The sequence below is a fragment of the Brachionichthys hirsutus genome, chromosome 1 (genome assembly GCF_040956055.1).
Source record: "Brachionichthys hirsutus isolate HB-005 chromosome 1, CSIRO-AGI_Bhir_v1, whole genome shotgun sequence".
Taxonomy (NCBI): Eukaryota; Metazoa; Chordata; class Actinopteri; order Lophiiformes; family Brachionichthyidae; genus Brachionichthys; species Brachionichthys hirsutus.
In genome coordinates this window covers 6924763-6938039 of record NC_090897.1, presented here as the reverse complement: position 1 = coordinate 6938039, position 13277 = coordinate 6924763, and the positions used below count along the sequence as shown (strand labels likewise).

General features: G+C 42.1%; 1 protein-coding gene across 6 annotated transcripts; it reads right to left on the bottom strand.

The window, feature by feature from the left end:
• Window positions 1-793: 793 nt before the first annotated feature.
• tpma (alpha-tropomyosin) lies at window positions 794-9039 on the bottom strand. Of its 6 annotated transcripts, XM_068739153.1 has the most exons (10): window positions 8844-9032; window positions 8334-8459; window positions 6300-6433; window positions 5362-5479; window positions 5163-5233; window positions 4964-5039; window positions 4793-4855; window positions 4464-4533; window positions 3832-3910; window positions 3265-3463 (listed from the first exon to the last, which is right to left on the bottom strand). In XM_068739153.1, exons 1-10 carry the CDS (start codon window positions 8955-8957, stop codon window positions 3460-3462), a joined length of 855 nt encoding a protein of 284 aa, XP_068595254.1. In that variant the 5' UTR covers window positions 8958-9032; the 3' UTR covers window positions 3265-3459. The 6 variants fall into 6 exon arrangements, with proteins under 6 accessions (XP_068595269.1, XP_068595293.1, XP_068595254.1 ...); XM_068739168.1 differs by lacking the exons at window positions 3265-3463; window positions 3832-3910 and adding an exon at window positions 794-876 and having other exon boundaries at window positions 8844-9039; XM_068739161.1 differs by lacking the exon at window positions 3265-3463 and having other exon boundaries at window positions 3828-3910; window positions 8844-9039.
• Window positions 9040-13277: the final 4238 nt, after the last annotated feature.

The window sequence follows — 13277 nt, the reverse complement described above, 5'->3', positions numbered from 1 at the left end:
TGCTCTTGAAAAATCATACCCTGGTCCCTAGAAGTGAATGCCCCCTCAGACAATACATGACAGAAGTACATAGTACATCATAACAAACGAAAAAAATACAAGTCTTTAATCTCTGCTTGATACATTTAAACAGTCTTCTAGAGGTTCTTGCGCACTAAATTCACATTTCACAACAGTACATATATTTAAGGGAAAGTTGATATTACATAGCTAATGTTCATCTCATCAGCATATCCTGTTGTGCTTTTAAATACATATTGCCTTTCCAATGTAAACAGATATTTTACACGGCTTAAATTCAGTTATAAGTGATGTGGTCTCGTCACACAATCAACCAGAAAAACATCCAATAACACCAGAAGTATATTTTAATTTATCCAGCCATTTATTAATGATCATTACATTTCCACAATAAAATGGGAGAGACACAATGAACAGAAAAGTGAGACGGTGTGCAAACATTTCTTTCATTTAGCAGAAGACTATGCTTTCAAGCAACTGGGTTAAGAATTCCGTCCTTTACATAAGTGCACATAATAAAAGCCCCTTTCGTACAGCCTTGGCTTAATTTATGGCTTTGATCATGACGATTGTGTGCGGTCTTCTTCCCTACCAAAGTGCAAATGGTCCCAACATATGCATGTAAACTTATTGACAATATAGTGAATCTTAACTGACCTTTGATTACAGTGTGGAACAGAAACAGTTTAACCGTAGCTCACCAAAGCCATTTTGTGTTACTTTCATAGAGCTCATCCTTTCAGCATGACAATGCGAGTGCCAGACAGCTGGCTCAGATATTACACATCTCCATTAGCGTCTGCTCCAGCTTCAGGTGTGCACCACGGGATTCTTCTTTAGAAAGTGAGAGTTTATCTGTTAATACAGCATTGGATTAGTCAAAACGGGGAGGGGGGATTATATGGACAGAACTCACCCATAGCAGTGCTGTACATATGGTGGCTATTGTTCTGAACCTTACACGTGTGACAAGCATTTCTTACATTTAGTCAATTACAATGCTGTGAGAAATATCCTTTAAATATTATCCTCATGCTATAGACAAGGCTGTATTCTAGAGTGAGTTGAGGACAATAAATTGCTCTTTGCCATGCATTGATTTGGTAATGGTTACCTCAAAACAAATGAGCACTGATTGAAGACAAACCGAGGGACTTCTGTGGAAATATCTCCACCTTTATAACTACAATTCACCAGGAACAATCTGCCTCCGGCAGAATTCACCGCTAAACATCCCATTAAACTAAAATTAAAATATATTTTACGGAAATCTAATAATTTTTGTTTGTCTTGGCTGTGATATTTCTAAGACATTCCTCTCACCAACAAGAGTTTCCTGAACCTCCTGGAGGGATTCAGTGGTGTTTCTAACTGTTTCCCAGTTGGACATGACAGGGAAACCCCTTTGGAGGCCCCTCAAGAGGTGATCTAATCAGATGGCTGAACAATCTCAAATGACCCTTTTGGACAAACAGAACAGTGGCTCCATTCTGAGCTTCCTGTGAACATTCATGAACTCTTCAAAGTGCCTGTCCGTGTCGTTTGCGAACAAGACCACAGACTAAATTAAATCCTTCGTTGGGAGTTTGGTTTCAGAACCAGCGTTCTAGGCAGAGGCGAGCCATACTACACCTAATCGGTAAAATCTCACCTCCAAAAATGGCATTTCTCCAACCCTTCGACCAGGAGTCGGCATATCTGGGTACCCTCCACTATTCAAGAGCATCATGTGTGCAAACCTAGTGTCCATCACCGCAGCTGGTGGGCCTCATAGGGTGGCAGTTCTACTTAGTTCTTTACAAGCACGATGGGTCAAGGCCCAGCAATCAACGCTTACTGGTGAGCTCTACTGCCTCATGTGGCTCCAGAAAGGAGCCCCAATTCCCCCCATTCTGGGCTACACTTTCTTTGTGGTCAAAGTCAGAGGATAACCGAGGTAGAAAGTTATTCTGGTACCCTCCCCTGAGATCAATTTGCATTGGTGGTCATTTCCACAATGCAGCTCCCAGGATCACAGGGAATAGCATAGCCAACGCAATGCCACAAAAAGGTCAAATACAGAGTTGCTGCAGATAACCAGCTCTGACTGCAAAATGTCTATATCCTCCTGGGAGCCAGCTTTGGGTTAGCACATCATCTGCAATGGACAAATGTCCACTACAGAGGACATGCTAACTGGCTGGGTCTCAGGAGGATATATAGTAAAAGAGAAATAATGCACAACTTTGTCGTTGGTACAGTTTAAACACCCGGAATGCTGCGACTTTCAATTTAAACTTGACTAATGTTTGCTGTCATACAGGAGGGCGACTTTGGGACTGATTCCCTCACACCTTATGAACCTTCCCCAGGTTTTAGCACCACTACCAGCCTTTATTCCATGAACAGCACCATGCCGCTTTCAATTTTATACAGCCCTGTCGATAACTGAGGACAATGCATTAAATTAATTCCACAAGATTCTGTAACCTGAGCTACGTGAAACTGCAGATTAAGCATGCATAATGTAAATAAATAATAATAATAAAAACTGTTTAAAGCATTACTTGGATTGCGTTTGTGTCGCAGAAACAGTCTATACTCTATCATAGCATTAGGCAATATCTCTGGACATAGGAGAACGAACGTGTGTGAGGTTGTTCCAGTTTAAGCATCGTTTAAAGCTACTCTCAGTTCATTGGTCAGAAGACGGTTTTTCTCAAGCTGCTTGTATAGATGGTCTGGACAGTCAGAAGGCAGGCAAGAGAATAGGGAGAAAAAGAAGGCTGGTTAGTAAGACAGACAGTTAGTGCTGTAAAGGTAATCACCAGAAGGAGGTTGCATCGAAAGTGTTGATTGGTGCTCCCCAGAACTCAGTTTTTTCTAGTTGCTTATTTGGCACATTTGTTCGCATCAGAACAGTGTTTTTGTTTTATGCGCGTGATGGAGGACAAAATGACTTTCAGATTCAGCAGCTATTGGTGGCTGGAGGCTCATTTTATCAAATCGTTACCCCATTATTCTAATTCAACCAAAATGTGTTAGTCAACAAACTAATATTTTATAATAGAATCAACATCTTAATATGGCCATTATACCAAGGGACAGGCTTCTCGCATAGAAAAGGGAACGGTGAACGTGAGGAGCTTCAGTTTATTCAAAAGCTACTAATAAAAATAAAAAAAAAGATGGAACACATAGAAGACAAATCAAAAAGAGGTGACAAATGAAAATGAAGAAATGTGGAAGGAGACGGAAAGGAGCTTGCATAGATGGAAGAGTGTTTATTTTACAGAAAGCATTAAGTCTGTATGAATGATGAACAAATGGATGGTGGCAGCAACAGCCCAATGTGCAGAGGTAAAAGAAACAAGACAGAGGAGGCTGAAAGTTAGGCTGCGCTGCACAGGAGAGGGATGACGACGCTCAACCAGCTTCTGAGCGGAGGGATGTAAAGATTTAGCTGTGAGAAAGAGAGAAAAGAATGAAAATGGACGAATAAATGATAACATGCAAAACCAAAAGTAGGAGGATCCTGCACCGAGCCCAAAAGTGAGAAGGAAACTTAAGAAATATGGCTGAAGGCCTAATACTGCTGCTAAATACAGTTAGTAGCTATCCATGTGAAAAGGTTGAAGAAATTTAGCAAGAGAAACTAGCCAAAAATTAATCCGTTTAGTGCGCACACATGCACACACACACACACACACACACACACACACACGCACTCACTTGTCAGACAGACAGTGGAGAACCACCCAGTGCATGTTAACAGCCTTAGGGGCATTGAGATCTAAGGCACAGAGCAGAAACAAGCAAATGGCGAATTACATGGAAGTCATGTCGTTGAGGGCGTGGTCCAGCTCCTCGCTGATGGCCTTGTACTTCAGTTTCTGGGCATACAGCTCGTCTATCGTGTGGTAATTAAAATGAGGCGGTAGATGAAGGATTTGGAATAAAATAAAGAGGACAACAGAAAAATAGTCAGAGAACAGAAGTCTAAAAGAAAATGCAAATAGAGAAACTGAAATAAAAGGCAGGACAAGAATAGGGAGTGCACGAGGAGCGGCAGCTGATGTGTCACATTCCCGAGGAGTCACAGAGAGACCGTCTCAGATGTTCCACGACAGTGGGAGGAGGGCTCGGTACCGAGCTGCCCTTGAACAACACCGTGGCCAGAAATGTCACACCGGGCTCTGAGGATCACCGCATGGTTTCCACCCCCGCCAATAGACAAATGATGATACAGATTACGCCACTGGAATCTACTTAATTTCCTCCGACAACGCGCCAACGTTTTCTTTTTTTAAACGGCCAAGTGTTCACCTTCCGACGGCAGATTACATAGAACCTATTTTTGTGCCGTTTTGCAGAATATCAAGTGCCTTGTACCGGAGAGTGTGTACTTACTCTAAACATTTACAAGTGTCTAAAAAAAAAAGTCAGGTGGGAAAGATCCATACCCTCCAGGTCATCGATGCTCTTCTCCAGCTTGGCGACAGATCTCTCAGCAAACTCGGCACGGGTCTCAGCCTGAGCGGAGGCGCACAGTGAAGCATTAGAGTCATGTTAAAAAGCTTACGTTGCTAACTGGTCATACGTAAAGTATGAATCAAAATTCAAGGTCAAACCGTTAAAGAAGCCAGATAACATCAATCAACTGGGAAAACTGGTCTCAGAGTGAATTGTGGGAAGAACAATCACGAACGCGCTCTCTCTGTGGCAAGTCGGTTGATGTCCGAGCCACTAAACGACTTGCTAGCGGTTTATGCTAAACTTTTATTGAGCCCACCTCCTTCAGCCTGTCGGTGAGAACCTTGATCTCCTCCTCATACTTGTCCTCCTTCTGTGAATACTGTGGTTGAACACAAAAGGCCAGAGTTCAGTAAATATACAAAGAAAGTACAATACAGTTGAAACAATGCTAAACATCAACATTTGAATATTTGTGGTGTGATATTACCTTCTCTGCTTGGGCCTCCAGAGACTTCAGGTTGTTCTGCACGGTTTTCAGCTCCTCTTCAAGCTCGGAGCATTTGCTATACAATTAAACAGTTTGGTTGAAAGTGTAGAAAGATGCCCAAGAGCCAAAAAAAATAAAAAATACATAATAAAAATCCATCTGAAGTGACTCGAATAGAGAAAGGGAGATGAGTTTTTACCCTTCAGAAAGCTCCGCACGCTCTTCTGTACGTTCCAAGTCACTCTCAATGATCACCAGCTTACGAGCCACCTGGAGACGCGACACGCAAACGTTGAGCCACCAGGTAAGCTTGACCTCCGAGGACAACAATGACCTCAGCGGTTCAGCGCAGGAGACGCTACACCTCGCTCAGGGGCACGACAGAATCAGAAACCTGCCTCCTCATATTTGCGATCGGCCTCCTCTGCAATGTGTTTGGCCTCTTTCAACTGGACCTCCTGCAGCTCCATCTTCTCCTCATCCTTCATCGCCCTGTTCTCAATGACCTTCATGCCCCTGGGGGGGGGGGGAGTATGACAGGACAGTCATCAGCACTACAGGCCCAAATGCAATGTTAAATGCCCCCCCTGCAATTCCCTTTAGACAGATTGAGATTCAGCCGCGGGTACAAGCGGGGTGGCTGGGCTCTCCCTCAGAGATAGGCTGCTGCCCCCGCGACCCGGCCCCAGATAAGCGGATGAAGATGGATGGATGGAGATTAGACCAGTAGATTCCCCCATTCTCATGGAGCAAAACTATAAACGTTCACATTCATTAGATTACTGTCTAAACAGCATGTCTGGATACACTGTGGATGGCCAGCCACGTATGGACAGACACAGAGCGAATGTCCTCGCATGTCATAATGCGAACGCTGAACTACATTAGCGAACATTTATGGCGTCCAGTTTCAATATTGATCCGGAGCTACACTGCGCTCGTAAAGAAACTTGCATGTGAGAAATGAGCCCAACTACAATAACTATTTCAATCATACTATTAAGCAACAAATCACTTGAGAAAAGTATTTTGATCAATATGACGTCCAGCCATCATTGGCAGAAGCGGCACCGGCAGCCATCAGGTGTGGTCTTTGACTTTCTGTCAAACACGCGCGACTCAAAGTGACGGCATGCGGAACAATTGAGGAATAGATTCTCTCAGATCTCAATATGCTGTTGGAATTCCATCATTCTTAGAGAAACAAATATCATGAACAATTAAAAAAATGTCACAAAATGTGAGGTCCGTACATTAAGGAAGTGCAACCGTGGCTTTTCTCATTAAGAAAGGTAAGGGTGGTTATAGATGGATTGCTTTGCTCAGATGCACCCACCTCTCACTCTCATCCGCAGCCTTCTCAGCCTCCTCCAGCTTGGTCAGAGCCGTGGCCAGACGCTCCTGAGCCCGGTCCAACTCTTCCTCAACCAGCTGGATGCGCCTGTTCAGGGACGCGACATCCCCCTCAGCCTGGGGGAGCACAACACCGCAGCCGTGTCATCGAAGCAGGTGTGTTTGTACACCTTGAGATGCTAAACTACCCAAACCCATCCCAAGCTAACTAGTAACATTTTGGGTTAGTCACTTTTGTTCGGGCGGGGTCTGACTCCTCTCCGGCCACGCCGACCTCCCTCTCCTCGGAGATGCCTGGTCGTTGTCTGCTACCTTGCCCGCATTGGCGGGTAAACCGCGTCCCTATCTGGGCCTCGAAGCCAAGCTTTTTTGACCAGATTTACGGACCGAGGACTAATTGCATTAGATTATTAGCGGCTTACTGTTTCCTTCGCCCGTCGCTCCCGTTTCAGATCCTGCTGTAGTAGCGCCGCCTGGTTCTCCGCCGTGTCGGCCTGCTCCTGCAGCGACTTGATTTTCTTCTTCACAGCTTCCAGGGAGCTAACGGCCATTTTTTTTTAAATCTATTTCTTTTTGTTTGTCAGCTAAGCTATGTTTCCTCTGCGCTGTGCGGGGCCTCCTCCACGCAGCTGAAGATGCGTCGCGTTTGATCCCTGCCCACACCGCCCTTAATCAACTGCTGATGGGGATTGGGACGTGCCATCAATCCCGGAAGTACCGAGTCTGTACGCAAATAATAACGAACGCTTTAAAATAAATGAACAACATGTGAATTTTGGGCGTTTTGATTGATATATAAATTATTTCAGGTGATTTTCTTTTGTACCTATTATCAGCTACACAACTATTTAATTTAAGGGGCTGATTTGAGTGCATCCCCTGCTGGTACATTGAGCTCACCCAATCAGAATCACAGCTCCAGGCACGGAACGTCATCGACGCTCATTCACAAGTCACGTGTGTACACAATCTGACCAATGAGCGATTATTGTTGTTATTATTATTATTATGATGATTATTGTTGTTATTTTTATTATTATTTATTATTATTTATTATTATTACCTCTGTCATGAGTTATATTTAAAATGAATTTGTCTGTGTTTTATGTAATATTTTTTATCTATTTATTTATTTTAACATTGAGGGGGATAGTATCATTGACCAATTTGGTAATCCTCAGATTAATCATGTACCACCCGATAGTTGGATGTTGAGCCTTGTACTATCCTAGTTTGTCCTGAGTAGCCCTTGCGCATTTATGTTCTTGCTTCAAGTGCAATAATTTTATTCAACATTTGAGATTCAACAAGACATTTGTGTGTTTACTGTTTGTGTATAGTGTGTCAGTTATAGCCTATAGCGCTATATTGTATTTTTTTGCAACACATACAGTGTATGTAGTTGTAGTTTTAATGTAACTTATCTGCTGTGAGCAAATGTCTTTGTAGCTATATTTCAGTTTTCTTTTCAATTAATTAACAAATCACAATCAATAGACAATCAATAATGATATTTTGAAGAACAAGTTAAGTTTATTTTCAGTTATTTAATGTTATATTAATAATACCGTGGTGTTGTTGCCGGAGTATGTAGTGTTTTTCAAATTGTGATGAAATTAATTTTAGGTAATAAAGGTGTAACAAACTGGTAATTTTAACATGCAAGAAAAAAAAAGAACAACCACAAATCTGTCAAGGATAAATATGCTCGTAAAATAAAATGAAACTCTACACGGCTCTCAGATTTGTTCAAATGGCTATGGAATGTGCTGGTAAGCCAGGAAGCTGTCATCATACAGCACATGCGCTAAATATACCTATCCATATTTCATCTTGTACATTCCATAGACCTTCATACTTTCTTATTGCATAATATTATAGTAAATCTGTGGAGTTGATTTCATTTAGTTCCCTGAGGGTGTGACGGTTTATAGGGGTTTACTGGTTTCACCATTAAATCATGGGAGCCATGCTGGGGCTTCTCCACCAGCCTATGGCGATGTCAGCCGGGACTCACATCTGTGGCTTTCTTCTCAGCAAGCTCCAGTTTCTCCTGGGCATCCTTCAGGGCTTCAGAGTATTTCTCCAACTCATCCTCAGTTGATTTCAACTTCTTCTGGAGTGCTGCCAGGTCATCCTCAAGCTTAGACACAAAGAAATGAGCAGAAATTTGCTAACGTACATCAGATTCACATCTTTAGTGTGTGATAACAAAGCTATAAGCATGATAAATAAATATATCATATACCATATATCAGCCATCTAAAAACGGAATTATTCTAGGCTATTAGAAAATGTTTATTTACAGTCATTGCATTTAAATAATAATGAATGTAAAACTTGATTGGAAACTTCATGCAGCCCTCAATTAAAAGAAATTAAATAATACGAGTAGTAGTAGTTTTTAGTCAGTTTAATTCTAGATATGTTAGTCGAGAATCACACTTATTGTGCTCCAGGCGCACGATGCGCACAATGGCACCGTGCGCCTGGCGTAAGCGAGCGCGCGCGCTCCATGGACGCCGACCTGTTTGCTTCTGTCCTCAGCTGCTTTCTTGTCTGACTCGGCCTGCTCAGCTCTGTCCATGCCATTCTCCTTGTCGAGCTTGAGCATCTGCATCTTCTTCTTGATGGCATCCATGGTTGCTTCGTGTCTGGGTGTCCGCGAAAAGCAAAAACAAACGAAGCTGAAGAATGAAAGGCCCGGAGCGTCCAAACCACACTGAGCGTCAAGCTGCAGAGTCAAAGCTGTGCTTTGGCAGGGCAGTTAACGGAAAAACAAATGCAGCTGCTTTGCCAGCACAGGGCCAATCGCTGTTCCGTGACATTTGACCACTTCTTTTACTATGCATGGGGGACGGAAACCTTGGGGGGGGGCAACACTCTTCATAAGAGGTCTTCTCCAGTTTCAAACGGCCTCAGAGTGACATGCAGGAAGTGTCAAGAAGTAGCAGTTCTTCCGAGGGGGGGGGGTATTTGGCAGAACGCAATGATAATATTGATCTTCCGGTAATTATTAGAAGATAATCCAATGGTAATAATTTAACCACCAGCCATTTGATGCTTTTCTTATCTGTTTGTGTCAAAATAAATGATGTAAGATGCTCTTCATGCACTTAAAACAACTAAACAACTGGTGTTAAATGTAAATGTAAAAGCAATTCCATCTGACTGGATCTCCCCTGTCAGGGTTCCTCCATCTGTCGGGTGTCATATTAGCCAGTATGACTTGTTTGCCTTTCAGGGTTCATCTCTCACTCAACCTGTTTCAACATTCGAGCGGCTGTCAGACAGCCTTTGCTGCCTGAGCGTAGCGTTATATCATGCAGCCCATCCAATTGTTCTCAGTTAATAAATGCCTGACAGTTGTGATGTGTGTAGTGGAAGATTCAAAAGTGGTGGCAAATTAAAAGCCCCCCCCCCCCCCCCCGGCACGCATCACCTGTGCTCAGGACTGGTTGAGTGATCCCACCTTTCTGGCCACGACACTCGATGAGATTTTGCAAAATGCAAGTTGAGTGAAATTACAATGGATTAAGTCTCTTGTTGTCCATAAAGCATCTCAGCCCATACTGGCACTATTTTGGCATTATCAGGAGCATTTAGTCTTTAGTGTCGTGTGTCGTCGTCCCCCCCCCCCCCCCCCCTATTTCTGTTTTGTTGAGGGCATATTTTTGGGAACACCTGCTTGATTCTGTCCAAGGCCTCCAGAGCCACTCACTGAGTCTTTTAGAAAAGGGCTTTTAGATTCATTTCCCATCATGGGAAGGAGGCAGAAACAACAAACTGTGTGAATGAAAAGTAACTCCAAAACCTCCTCATTATTTATTTATTTCAAATAATCACAGCATTGATCATACACAGAGCTGGACTAACATCTACCAGTAGCAAATGTGTATTTGCTTCTTGGTTTGAACCGTAGAAGACAGAAAACAATGAATCACTATTCTGTGAATTTGACTCCTATTTTTTTCTACCCCTTTGGTCGCCTCGCACAATATCCTCCCGGTGGAGCTTTTTTTAAGGCAGTCAGCTGTCACTATGTTGTCATCCACCATGTGCTGAGTGCACTCTCAAGTAGCCCGTCAGTCATGCCGGTCATATCCAAAGATCAGAGCGGCTCATGCCGCAACCCATGTCACCCTCACACCTTGGTGGCCCGAGAGACGTGGCCACGGTTAAGGATTTAGTCAGATTAAGCATTAGAGTTTTGAGTCAGAGGTCGAAACATTTTCATCAACACTAGTCAGTTATTTGTGATACTTCCACTTGCGGCTAAAATGTGATTGTTATAATATCGTCCTATGATTAAACAAGAATATGGTAAACAAGGATTTTAACTGATTATTTCCAGGCTTTAGTAAATGTTGGGGAAATGTGTTTTATTTCTCAGATGGATAAATCGTTAAACCAAATTTCCTTTGATATATATTTTTTTATTTCAAAAAGATAAAGATGACAAAATAACTGTTTATGGTTATGTGTGCATTACTGATTTGTTCCTGAAGCTCAGCGTAGTGGTATCTTCTATATTTAACTGGCTGTTTTAATTGGTAGTAAAAACTCATTTAATACAAACTGTAATGGGAAGTGTTGAAAGGTTCATCACAGATGCATTAAAGCTGTTGGGTGAGCAGCTCCCACACAAGAATGTAAGTATGAGAGTGATTTCATTTTTAATGTTCAAACTGGTGTTGCTACTGAGAAAAGATTTACCTCCCTCTCTCACTCGAGCTATTATTGCTCACCTACATTCGTCAGCTGCTTGTCCACATTAAATTCAATGTCATCTGCCTTTTACCATGGTGCTGGTCTTCTCCACCCGCAGCCAGGCTTGTATAAGAAAACCACTTATTGCAGGTCAGATTCAGTATACACTGGAAAGTGTCCAAAAGACAATAAATAACAAGCAATCATGAAAGGTGTACTTTTCTGTAGTTTAAAGAATGAACCTCAGGGGAATGTGGAAGAAAAAAGTGCTCGGCGCACCCGTGACTCTAACTCTGACCTTGACGCCTCAAATTTTAGTGCCGGACAAATTTAGCATAGGTTGCAGTTCGTAGCATGGACTCAGTACAGCGTCAGGTTCAGTGCTGACTCAGGAATACCATTGTGTCCGAACACCAAACTGGCACAGATGTTTAAACAGGTGTTTGCTTGCCTTTTATTCATTGGAACTATACAACCCGAGTAGTTCTGTATCCTGTCAGAGCTGCTACTCAAACAATGTGAGAATGTAACACACAAAGAGAAAGATGGTTTAACCTCATTTATTCACTTGCCCGAATATGACTTTCTGTGAATTTCACTACCCTAATGAAAGTTGTATGAACATATGTCAGAAGCAGTTTTGTACTACGGGGTTTTTTTTGGGGGGGGGCTTTGAGAGCTAACAACAGTTAAGTATCAGTAGTCCTTAATTTAAGGTTTCAACCAAACCTTTTGCCAAATATAGATCATGATACCATAAAGTGAGGAGATGAAGGCAGATTTAAAATCATTGTACACATATTGTCTTTGCTTCACAAATAACAAAAGCAAAACTCACACAAATTTACAATGAAATGCTTTATTTTCAGTGAATACAAAAAATACTTTTGAGGCCAGATAAATATCTTTTCTGTCATATGTTGTCACATGTCTTTATTGTTCTAACTTCTGAATTTCATTTCTGTTAAGGGAGAAAAAGAAAAAGGAAAACTTCAATTTACTCCACATTGAAATGCATCACGACATCTTAATGGTGACAGTTATATAGAAATGTTATGAAATGTCATCACATTTAGGTTTCGTAGAGTTTTTTAAAGCACAAGAAAAAAAAAAAGTACATCCATAAAATGTTCTGTGACTTCATAGCATACAATAAAGCAGTTGACCAACCTCAACCTCCAGTCTGCTATAGATTAGAAGCACTGTGGTGCATGCCCATGGAATGCAGTACAAAAATGTGTTCATATATAACATACATACTTATATATACTGATGATAGATTTTAAACTAACACATTTTTTGGACTGGCAGACAGTTCGCCTGTCAACCCCAAAAGGCCTTACATGTGAGCATCAAAGACAAATAGAGGGATTCAGTTGATTAAGCACTTTAGAGGACGCCGACAGGAACATTCTGTCTCACATTGTGCAGTACCTTCTAGTAACAATTGAGGTGAAGCTGTCTCTCAAGCAGACCAGACACTATATGGGCTACTAAGGCACTAATAATAACAACACTACAGACATGACTGATGGGCAGTGGGAATCACACACACAGACACACACAAGCACACACACACAACATTAATGTGATGGTCTGTTTGTGGAGGATCGGAATCACTCGGTAAACCCTACAAAGAAAAGCTGTGGCTCTAGAAACAGAGATCCAGCTGCAGCAACAAGCCATGCATTTTCACAGCAGGACATAATCCTAACAACATACTGTAGTTATTGAAGCACAGGCCATTCAGTAAGAAACACTGCAACCAAACCAAAGGAACAAAAGATTATTCGATTGCAGCAAATTTGAGGAAAGTTGCACCAAACAGCCTGAGAGAAAAAGACTGCAGTGGTAAGAATTAATGTCACTTCACTTTTACTTCACTTTTCTTTTAAGATTAACGCTTATACATTTTATTCAGAAGAATTAGCTTATTGAAAAGTCAATTTCAGATTTTGAATTTCGCCACTTCTGAAGTTTGTATCATTTGCAAATATTTTGTGTTGCTTGGTGGGGTGGGGGGTGGTGGGGGGGGCAACGAAGACAGCAGCAGTATGTCTGCAGGGAATAATAACCAGATAAAGAAGCGACTCTGTGCAGCCTTCAGTCGATTGGAGAAGTCTTAAGGTGTTTGTAGGTGTTCTTAATATTTGTGACCAAAAGACAACCAACCTGCACAGTGACTCCAACCTCACGCTCAACACATGATCGTCTGCCATACGAGGACGTTGGTGTGGTAGAAGGTAAATCA

What these genes read in the sequence shown, in the direction of transcription:
- tpma (XM_068739168.1), bottom strand. Translation starts at nt 8,957, where the DNA reads ATGGATGCCATCAAGAAGAAGATGCAGATGCTCAAGCTCGACAAGGAG. An exon ending in CTGAGGACAGAAGCAAACAG is followed by an intron (nt 8,460 to 8,843) that starts GTCGGCGTCCAT and finishes TTTGTGTCTAAG; the next exon opens with CTTGAGGATGACCTGGCAGC. An exon ending in CCGATCGCAAATATGAGGAG is followed by an intron (nt 5,234 to 5,361) that starts GCAGGTTTCTGA and finishes TCGCGTCTCCAG; the next exon opens with GTGGCTCGTAAGCTGGTGAT.